The sequence below is a fragment of the Mauremys reevesii genome, linkage group 20 (genome assembly GCF_016161935.1).
Source record: "Mauremys reevesii isolate NIE-2019 linkage group 20, ASM1616193v1, whole genome shotgun sequence".
Taxonomy (NCBI): domain Eukaryota; kingdom Metazoa; phylum Chordata; order Testudines; family Geoemydidae; genus Mauremys; species Mauremys reevesii.
The window spans coordinates 1,802,248-1,813,771 of NC_052642.1; the positions used below are offsets into that span (position 1 = coordinate 1,802,248).

Sequence of the window (11,524 nt, forward strand, 5' to 3'; positions counted from 1 at the left end):
GCATAGCAGGGGGCAAAGTCTGCTTGTGTGCCCAGGGCCAGTCTGAGCACAAAGCGGGTCAGACCGCAGGCATCTGCTCTAGAACTCCTGCGGGCCACACTAGCCAAGCCGTATGACGGGCTGCCTACATCACCCCTGGTCTGTCCAACCAGCTCATAAAACCCTCCAATGACGGAGATTCTTCCTTTCCCACTTTTGGGACCTACGACTGTGTGTGGCCCAAGCCCCTGAGGCCGGACAGCTTGAGGACATGAAACCAGACTGCGGCTTGCCAGGGAAGTGCAGCCACAGAGGCCTGTGGGACTCTCTGTCTGGCTTTCCTGTCTTTCTTTTCTCCTGAGCCCTGGACAGGCTAATCTCCAGCCAGAGAGCAAGTTTCTACACCCTATGGCAGACCACACAACAAGGGGTTGAGCACAGGATCCAGTCACACCCTAAGGGGGGATGCGCTGTGGAGGGACTAAACCCTATTTATCTCATAGAGCTGGAAGGGACCCTGAAAGGTCATTGAGTCCAGCCCCCTGCCTTCACTAGCAGGACCAAGTACTGATTTTACCCCAGATCTCTAAGTGGCCCCCTCAAGGGCTGAACTCATGACCCTGGGTTTAGCAGGCCAATGCTCAAACCGCTGAGCTATCCTTCCCACCCTGACAGTGCCCCTCAGAACTTACAATCCAAGTCAGTTTAGGGCTTGTTTACACGTAAAACCCTGCAGCGGTGCAGCTACCACCCTTCAGCGCAGACACTACGTCCGGTTCGCCCGTCGGCGCAGGTACTCCACCTCCCAGCCAGGCAGTAGCTAGCTCCACAGCAGAATCCCCCATTGACCTGCCATGGGTGTGCAGAATCAGTTAGGTGGTATAGCTGCATCTCTCAGGTGTGTAAATTCCTAGTGCCAGAGATCCACAACCTGCTACAATCGAAGTCAATGGCGGAACTGAGGCACATTTTTCATCATCAAGTGTTTTTTGACCGAAAAGGGCTTTTCGGACAGTGAGACCATTTTGGCAGAAAATGTTCAGATAGTTCAACAAATTTCAATTTTTGGTCAAAATGAAATCTTGTTTTCTTTTTGTTGCCCCTTCCTTTCCCAGGGAATGAGGGGGACAAAATGTTCTGAGTTGTTGGTTTTTTGGCTTTTTATTTTTTTTCCATTTGATTCAGTTTATTTTGTAAATTGAAAATTTTCAAAATGTTTCCTTTAGCTGGGTTTCAACAACCACCAAAAAAGAAAACACAAGAAAATTTCCATGAAAAATGTAGGGGAGAAAATGAAAACTCCATTTCCTTAGAATATGTTTTGCAGAAAATACTGGGTTTTTTCCTCAATCCTAGTCAATGGCAATGAGCCCATTGCCCTCAGTGGAAGTGGATTTGAGCCTTTGGGCTGTGAGGGATACATTTGTAGACGCACTTGTCACAACATCTTCTGGTAAAAGACTCCCAGCTGGCCAACCCTGGCGTGACGCAGTTTATAAGAAATCTGATAAAGGACCAGTTGTGTAAGAATGCAAGCCCTGTTCATTGCTCACCACGGAGGAGATTTCAGGATGGCTGCATTCTCCCCTTCACTTCCAACCCTCACCTCTTCCTGTGCTCCACATTCTCCATGGTTTCCTCATCACCCCTGGTTGTGGGGTTCACAACGGAGTGGAGCAGAGACATTTAACCGTGCAGGAAACCCCCCTTATTTCTCCAGACATGTCGGGAACATGGCTCTAATCAATTCACATTTCTGCCTTCGGACACATTTCTCAGCCCTTTGCAGGGAGTGATGTGGAATGTGCACTTGGAGCCTGGCAAGAAGGACATAGATGGCAGGCGGGGGCTGCTGTGATAACTGGGGCTACCACTGACTTACTCAATTGTGAGCGAAACTGTAACGAGTGGGTTACGTTCCTAGGAGGTCACGATAACCGATAACAACACGTGGTACTTGGGGAAAGGTGCGAAAGTGAGACCGGCTGAATGAGTCTGAACAAAAAGGCCTCCTGGCTCCTGCTGGAACTCAAGGACTGTGTTAAAATCATGCTTGGTAAACAAGAGAAGTGTGGGACCAGAAATCAGTGAACCAAAGCAGTGTCTCAGAAACCAGGCCAAACTGTCTGTCGGCAGTGGCCAGTGCCAGGTACCCCAGAGGGAATGAACAGAACAGGGAATCATCAAGTGATCCATCCCCTGTCGCCCATTCCCTGCTCTGGCAAACAGAGGGACCCATCCCTGCCCAGCCTGGCTAATAGCCATTGATGGACCTGTCCTCCAGGAACTTATCTAACTTTTTTTTTTTTAACACACCATCAAGTAAGAACATCCTTCTCTGCCCCGTCTCTTTTACTGGGATTTGGCATCCGTACCCCTGCTTAGCAAGAGTGACCCCCTCACTCAGGGCAGGTTAAGCACAGTTCTGCCTCCCTTTACTCATATACTAGAGAGAACAGCATTGCATCAACACTAAGGTGCTTTGTAACCCAGCACCAGCCACAATGGATCACTTCGGGAAATCAGCTCCATCTGCTGAGCCCCTAGGCAAAGTGGCTGTGTCTATGCAAATACAGTCTGCTCCTGAAATCTCCCCCCCACCCCCCTTTGGATGGCAGGGGAGAGCTCATCCAGACCCCGTTTTACACAAGTGAGAGTCAACACCAGAGACAGAAGCTGCATTTTCAGTCTTCGCTTTTTCATTCCCTTTTTGTGTGTGGGTTTGTCCTGCTTTGTCTTCTAGGAAATGGGATCAGTCTTCCACACAGCAGCAATAACAACCACTTTAGGAGCCCGTCTCAACTAATGGCTTCTGTTTGCCCCAAAAAGGACAGTTCCGACCATCTTTGCTACTATCTAAGGGACAGTCAGACACAGGCTTTTTTCCCTTCAACAGACTCTCTTCATGGAAAGGAAAGGGAAGAAGGGTTAGTGCTGAAATGGCAGCTTTACTTTACATTTCAAAGGGTTTCACTGGCTTTCCTTCTTTGCTATATCTTTAAAAACAGGTTGAATGGTGAGTTTGCCAGGGCACCGAGCAGACAGGTTTCTGTCTGCCAACCCCCGAACCTTGTTTAAAACTGTCCGGTGTTGGACGGTTTCAGGATCATGGGGAACCTTTGACTCGTCGGTCCCATATAGTCCATGTAGCAGCAGCCTCAGACATATCTCATGGTAGAATCTGCTTCAGAATCCAGGGAGTTTTTTGGCTTTTTCCCTTCAGAGCAATTCTCATCCCCTCACACTGAAACCTGCTATAAATAACAGCGCGATCTCACATCCTCTCTCAGCAGCTTCTTCAATTCACCCATCTCAATGAAACACACGAAAAACTTCCCCTTTTTTGTCCAGTCACATTTATCTTGGGCATTTGTTTTTCTTTGCTTTTTATTTTCGGGGTTTTGGAGCCTACAAAACGGCAGAACTCTGACACTGCATGCAAATCACCGCTGATCAGTGTTATCCTGCCTTTACCCAGTGCCAGTGGGAATCTCGCCAGTGCAAGGTCAGTGCTGGACAGGAGCAAGGGCAGGCTCTGAGCTGAGCCCAGGATTTGCTTGCAGACACTCAGCACCAGAGCTGATTGAAATAGGGGGAAAGCAATTCTTTGCCAATCATGAAAAAAAAATTGCTTTAAACTAAAAAACAAGAACATCGTTCATTGAGAACGTCCATGGAATTCATGGGCAGCGGGTGAACCCTGCCTTTGGGAAAGCTATCCCCATGGCCACGCCCCTTCTGCCCGAGGCCCCACCCCCCCGAGTGCCTCCGTCCCTCCCCCCATGGCCAGAGACCCAAGCGTGCCCACCCCTCGGAGGAGCCCCAGCCACGCCCCAGGCCGCCTTGCAGCCACTTCAGCCCCTGGTCACCAGCCTGAGCCCTGGGCTCCAGGCTGCCAGCCCGAGCTGAGCCCTCACCAGCTTGCAGGGAGAGGGGCAGCGGGGACAGGACCTCGGGGCTGAGTGTGGTCGGGGCCACAGCCCGGGTTAGGGGAGGTTGGTGGAATTCCAGCCAGCTCCATTTAGCACGTCTAGATCCGTCTTTGCACTTCCCTGGCCCCGTCGGTGTAGTAGCTGACGACCTCCCAAATGTTCATTCATGTGTCCTCCCCTCCCGACTGTGAGGTGGGGCCCTGTTACCATCCCCACCTGACAGATGAGCAACTGAGGCCCAGAGAAATTAGGGCCCAGAGATCCTCAATGGTATTTGTGCTTAATAGAAGTTAGGAGCCACAATACCTTTGAAGGTCTGAGCAACTTGCCCATGGTCACCCAGGGAATCAGTGGCAGAGTCAGGAATTGAACCTAGATCTTCTAAATTCCATTCCAGTGCCTTAAACATGTGATCATCCTTCCTCCATAGAGCAGGCATCAAAGCACCATGCAACTACTAACTAAGTAATGGGGTTAGTGGTTCAGAAATCTCCAGCTCAGATACAGTATCTAGTACAGATTGGGCAGGGACTGAAACGCAATTTTGAATGTATTGAAATTGCAAATTTTGAAGGAATTCCCTCAGTAAAGTCATGTGATCACAGCAGAACCTTGGGAGTTACTTTTTGCTTTTCATTATGTGATATTTCTTTTGGCCTGATTATTCATTCTCAGAGCTTTTTTCCGTTTCTATTTGGTTTCAGTTTCCAGTAGTGCCAAAATCAGGCATTTCAACAGTCATGAGTCAGACCCAAAGATTTAAAATAATCAATGTCAGTTTCTTTTTCTTTGCCTGAGCCTCTAGGGAACACTCACTTCACATCTTCAATCTTTTCTCTGCAATCATGAGGGCTAGAAACGTACTTTTTCTGTTCTTTTTTTTTAGTAAAAGCTGAGATTCGCACGCACTGTGAAAGTTGGCGCCCCCCGAGTTTCACACTGTGTCACAACTAGAACAGGGCAAAAGATGAGAAAAAGTATTTGCAATTATTTCAGTGACCTCTAATTACAACATTGAGTCGATTGTGCCCACACACCCTTTTGCTTCACTTTCTGCAGACATTCCTGCTAGTGAAATTATAGCTGTGCGCATAGCTGATTTTTTAGTCGCTGGCAATGCCGAACAAAAACCAAAAAACAACCGGTTCAACTCAAAGAAACCAAAAATGTTCTGACTTTTCAGCAAATCAGAGGAGTAGGTGAAATTTCATTTTGGGTTGAACTAAGTGGGTTCATTGGGGGTTGGACTAGATGACCTCCTGAGGTCCCTTCCAACCCTGAGATTCTATGATTCTATGATAAGTGCTTCATTTGACATCTTTTTAATCTTTTTGCTAAAAGCAAAGGAAAAGACGAGGTAGATTCACAAAAGCAGCAGAGGTGGTGGTGGTGCCCAGGCCTCCTGGTAACCTCTGAGCCAGTGTTTGGGAACCTACTTCAGATGTGGAGACCTGGGTTTGATCCCCACTTTGCCTGATGTGGAGACTTGAATTTGGGTCTCCCACATCTCTGCATAGCGCCCAAGTCGCTGGCCACCACCTCCTTCCCTGTCCCTCCATTTTAGTGAATGGCAGCTGAATCTGCCCAAACAATCAAAATGTGGCGTATAAACACAGCTCTGTGTCTCTCCCTGGCTCCGGGATGACGTCACACCATCTGTAATGTTTGCTCCATTCTCAAACCATGGAAGCTCCATGGTGGGGAAACACGGGTCACTTATTTTGAGCAGTGTTTGTAGCCGAACTGGCTCTAAACATTGTGATCGTTCCGTGTCCTAGCTCGGCTGGGGGAGTCCTCTCGCCCTTGCAGGTGAGATGGCAGAACCGAATGTAGTGTTACGGCTCAGTGCTGGGCACAAACCGTTTCCTGAGTCTTGGCTGTCCCTTCACTTTTCTGCTATCAGCATGACAGCAACGAGCCATCAGCTGCTGCTGCGCTGGAAATTGCACCATCTTCTTACACTCACCCTCCACAGCCCCTAGAAAGAGACACATTGTCCATGGTTCAAAAGACTATTCAGGCACCTAATAAAGAAATATTTGACCTAAGCACTCCTTGTGGCTAATATTATAAATGGTAAAAACAACAAGAAGTACTTGTGGCACCTTAGAGACTAACAGATTTACTTGGGCATAAGCTTTCATGGGCTAAAACCCACTTCATCAGATGCATGGAGTGGAAAATACAGTAGGCAGGTATATATACACGGTACATGAAAAGATGGGAGTTGCCTTAGCAAGTGGGGGGTCAGTGCTAACGAGACAATTCAGTTAAAGTGGAAGTGGGCTATTCTCAACAGTAGAATACCAAGGGAGGAAAAATCAATTGTGTAGTGGTAATGAGGGTGGCCCATTTCAAACAATTGACAAGAAGGTGCGAGTATCAGCAGAAGGAAATTAGTTTTTGTAGTGACCCATCCACTCGCAGTCTTTATTCAGGCCTAATTTGATGGTGTCCAGTTTGCAAATTATTTCCAGTTCTGCAGTTTCTCGTTGGAGTCTGTTTTTGACGTTTTTTTGTTGAAAAATGGCCACTTTTAAGTCTGTTATTGAGTGTCCAGGGAGATTGACGTGTTCTGTGATTGGTTTTTGAATGTTAGAATTCTTGACGTCTGATTTGTGTCCATTTATTCTTTTGCATAGAGAAATGGACACGAACCAGACGTCAAGAATTATAACATTCAAAAACCACAAGTACGCCTCGTTGTTTTTGCTGATACACGCTACCACGGCTACCACGCTGAAACCTCTCACATTATAAATGATGACAGGTTTCAGATTGGTAGCCGTGTTAGTCTGTATCAGCAAAAACAACGAGGAGTACTTGTGTCACCTTAGAGTAACAAATTTATTAGGGCATAAGCTTTCGTGGGCTACAGCCCACTTCATCAGATGCATGCAGTGGAAAATACAGTAGGAAGAGATATATATACACAGAGAGCACGAAACAATGGGTGTGCCATACCCACTATAACAAGAGTGATCAATGAAGGTAGGCTATTATTAGCAGGAGAAAAAACCTTTTGTAGTGATAATCAGGATGGCCCATTTCCAACAGTTGACACGAAGGCAAGAGTAAAAATAAGCATGTCAGCTGTAATGCTCTGGATTTCGAATGTGCAAACTACCCCGCCCAAGAAAATCTTAAAACATGACTCAATCTTCAGTATAAAGGAAATATACCAACTTCCGCACGTGCTGAATTTGTTATTTTTAGACTCAGACAAACACTGGGAGTTGGAGGGCAGAGCAGGGGAAATTCTCACATACAGATTAAAGGCAAGAGGTCAAAGATCCTGAATAGTATCACTCCAGTCAGAACACCAGTAGGTTATTACATGCTGATAGCAAAGGATTTCAATAGGTGGCAGGTACCACCTCTCCCCCTAGTGGGGAGAACAAACAGAATTACAATGAATGCCCTTCCCAGCATTCTCTTCATTCGGAATTCCCTCCCTAGCCACATTCCTCCCTTTCATCTTACCAAAATCAACACCATGTTCAAGTCCTTCTTGTGGGGCGCGGGTGACAAACCCAAAATCTCCTTACACAGATTACAGCGTCCCGTCAGAGCAGGGGCGTTCAGATTTCCCGGGTTCAAACTTTGCCATCAGGCACTAATTCTTAGCCAAGCAGCGCTGGGGCTCGTTCCTTTGTGCTGCAGAGCCACCGGCTGGCTCCAGCTGGGAGCAGAATCGGCTGCGCCTTTACCCCTTCCCAACATACTGCAGATTCCCTAAAGAGCAATTGGCAACTCTCGTGGCAGCCAGGAATACTTGGTGGACGACAGCTACTACATTGAAACGTGACCCCCTTCTACACACCGGCCTTGGTCTGTCTGCGATAATTCGAAACACTGAGCAGCAGGCAACCCCATCAACGGCCAGGTCGGATTAGGAGCGGGATTTTGAATTTACTGGGAGTCAATTTATTGAAAATGATGCTTTCCTGCCTTTTACAATATTAAAAGCCAGGTTCAATGTAGAGACTAAGAAGGGGTGGCAATATAGCCAGTGTAACCATGTCATCTCCCAGCTGTTTGGCCCGAAGTCTGCGGTATCCCTGACCCACAGAAACTGCTTTCATTTCTCCAACACCAATGGCAACACTGCGCGCACCGGGCCAGCCAAAAAAAGGAATGGGAAGAGGAACTAGGCCAATTACTTCCTGCTAAGCAATGGGAACACATTTTAGCCAGTGTTCTGAGCTGCTCCTTTGAGCTCTGTGTACGATAAATCCATCGATCAGAAAATCACATGGAGGATGCATTGGAGCCCTCTCCAGCTGTTCAAAACAGGTGCTGCACCTAGATCTGCAGTTTTCGGCAGGACCAAACTCGTCATTTTAAACCCAATGGATGTTCACTGGAAGCTGAATAAATCTGAAAAACTTTGGCTCAGCAGAGCACTAACAATTGCTAAAAGGCCAGCACTCCAAAAATGGAAATCCAAAAAGCAACCAACAATTGGAGACGAGCACAGACGTCATAAGGTTGGCCACCATGGAAATGCATCTGCCCCCCTTCTCTACCATTTCCTTCCCTCTCCGTCTCCAGCCCCCTCCTCTGAATTTTGCTTCTATTCTTTATCTTATTTTAATCATTTTTCTTTAACTATTGGATTTTTATAAGCAAACTGTGTTTGTAAATTGTGCAATACAAATCACTGAGTTACCTGCTAACCATTCGTATTGTATATAATTAACTGTTTAAAGCATAGCTCAGGTTAGGTAGCACGTGGTTAGTATCATATGAGACGTGTATGTGGTATGAGAAGTTGGTGTATATTTAGTGATGTTTCTTTTTTCTATATATATTATTTTTTAAATGAACAAAAAGTTAATAGAAAAATAACAATAATCGTGGCTTTTAAGTCCTTTACTTTAGGAGGAATTGGGGAGTGTCCCTTAAATAGTTTGGCGACTGTCTAGGAATACTCCCCGCATTGTGTGGTTTTGGAGTGAGCTAGGCACGGCAGCGTGTGTCTATTCAGTGACCGTGGTTACTTGGAACCCAGCTGGGCCTCTTCGTGTGATAAGATTGTCATTGTTGTGAAAAGACCAAAAGGCCCCGTGTTGTGTTTTGAGGCGCGTTTGCGGAAGATAGGATATGAAACATCATGCTGAAGGCAGCTCCTCCCCTTGATTGGTGAAGTAACAGCAAGTTATGACTCAAATCTCAGCCCTTCGCAGCCACTCAGTTTTTCCTGCAGTCAGCACAACGGCACCCTGACATCAGCTGCCCACCACGCTGGAAATTCCCTCGCAATCTCCCTCCGCTTTGCCGCCTGGGCGCCTATAAAAAGACAGATTGACCTTGGGTGCAGCATCAGACAGAGAAGGAGTGTTCAAGAGTCCCTGGTCTGCTTCTGCTCCTGACGCTCATCCTCACCCGACAGCAACATGAAGGTCTCCGTGGCTGCCCTCGCCGTTCTCCTCGTCGCTGCCTTCTGCTCACTGGCTTCCTCTGCCCCAAGTGAGTCCAGCTTCTCTCCTCTCTTTCAGTGTTTCCCTTCAGAGAAGGAAGGAGAAATGTCATAGCCGGGAGATGGTTCCTCCTGCCAGCTCCTAGCCAGCAGGTTCTCGGTGGTCGAGGCAGGGCAAGGAGCTCTCTTCTGGGGAGGGGAGAGCCCTGGTGGTGTCAGGGCTGCAGCCAGCAGCCCAACAAAGATCTGACAAGAACTTTCAGACCTGGGTGTGTCCAGGAAAGAGGAAAGGCTGGAAGGAATTACTGGAGGAAAAGCTCTCCCATTTCCCTCCTTCCTTCACCTCCTTTCCTCATCCCAACTCCCTATGGCTGGAAGTCTTCTCTTCCTGCTCCGTCCCATGTGCCCCAGGCTGCTAGAGGGGCTTTTCTTTGCATACAGCTCAGCACACACTCATGTTTCTTGTCTCCGTCTCTCTCAGTTGGCTCTGATCCCCCGACTGCCTGCTGCTTTACCTACGCGTCCCGGAAGATCCCACGCGGCTTGGTGGTAGATTATTATGACACCAACAGCATGTGCTCCCAGACGGCCATAGTGTAAGTACAAACTTCAGACCTTGAGACAGAGATTTTTTCTGTCCCCCAGTTACTGGCCTTGGAGGTTTCTTAAGACCCACTGAATGTAGAAAGGAGGCGGGGGGGCTCTGGCAGAGACTCCACCAGAGAAAGAGAACAGAGCAGACTAAGGGTGTGCAATCTTCAAAAGCGCGAGGCTGCTGAGTCATTGAAGTCCCGTTGTCGGAAGTGATTGAGAAACACAGGAGCTGAGTCTCGCTGAAAGGCGATGGCCCTTGTGCTCCGATGTGGCGAGATCACTTTTGAGAATGGGCCTTTGGCTGCTAAATCACATAGGTGTTTTGGAAAATGTCCCCCTAACCTACGGGATCTGGGTGCAGCTGGGATTAGTGAGAGGAGAGGTTTTAAAGGGAGACGTTTGGTTCTCTCCACTCACAAAGTTCCCCTTGTTCTAATCCAAATGTTTTTCCTTCGGCAGATTTATCACCAAGAAGGGCCGTGAAGTCTGTGCTAACCCCAAAGAGGACTGGGTTCAGGAGTACGTGACCAATTTGGAACTGAACTGAGCAGAGCAGGGGACAGACCAGGGACCCAGCAATGAAAGTGTTAATGATCAAAGTGCACCCTTCCTGCTGATGCATCTAGTGGTAGTGCCACTCGCTGACTTAGCGGAAATAACCTGACATATATAAACATATTTAAAATATTATTTCAATTTATTTAAGAAATTTAATTTGCACTGAAATCTGAGCTAAATAGTGTACTATTTATGGATTAGTACATGGGGGTTTGGGGGCAGGTCACATGACATGGCTCCATTCACAGCTCAAACGTGAAGATTATTTAATATATTTTATATCAAACAGAACGTTTCCTGTAATGTTGAGTTATGTGATTTGATGGAATGCTGAACATAGATTATGAAGAATAAATATTTTTATATGAACGTCTTGTGTTTGCCTATTTGTTAATGTGGATCCTTTTGGGGAATGACACCTCTTATTATTAATAATGATATCGTTTCATAAGGGTCCATGCCCTTTTCTAGGCCAAGAAAACTACAAGCAATTTACAAATATATGTCTGATATTACACAAAGTGAGGTGAAGACAGGCAGTGCGGGAGTGAGGTATGAGAAAGACAATTTACAATCATCAACTTTCGCACTTCCATACATTGGAGCAGGGGCTGGAAATTCGGCAGGTGGGACACCCTAGAGTCAGGGAGGTGCCTTTTGCTGCCCTCATGAAAACCCATCCAAATCTGACCCAGTTTTAAGGTTTTAAGCCTGGGAAAGATCACAGTTCAAACAGGCTCACACCTAGCTAGACTTTGGCAGCTAAACTCTTGGAACATTTCATCTGTACTGAGCATGCTCCAGTTCTGGGCTGCAGGGGCAGAGCAGGGCTTTCCTTGCAACTGATCTGCAGAGCTAATGGGGGCCCCTGGGGGGGAGGCACTCAAAATGAGAGCAGGGAGACTGTCTCCTCCATGCCCTCACTGACCCCACCCGAAAGGGAGGAGGAGGCAGCCTGACTCCAGTGTAGATGGGTGAGGAGCAGTGGGCAGGGCAGAGGAGGGATGACGGGGCAGACGGCAGGGGGACAGGCAGAAGC

The 11,524-nt window shown here is 47.4% G+C and overlaps 1 protein-coding gene across 1 annotated transcript; it reads left to right on the forward strand.

Moving 5' to 3' along the window:
• The first annotated feature begins 9,016 nt into the window (after positions 1-9,016).
• On the forward strand, positions 9,017-10,750 carry LOC120387377 (C-C motif chemokine 4-like). The gene is made up of 3 exons (XM_039508057.1): positions 9,017-9,383; positions 9,815-9,929; positions 10,387-10,750. Exons 1-3 carry the CDS (start codon positions 9,311-9,313, stop codon positions 10,472-10,474), a joined length of 276 nt encoding a protein of 91 aa, XP_039363991.1. The 5' UTR covers positions 9,017-9,310; the 3' UTR covers positions 10,475-10,750.
• The last annotated feature ends 774 nt before the right edge of the window (positions 10,751-11,524 follow it).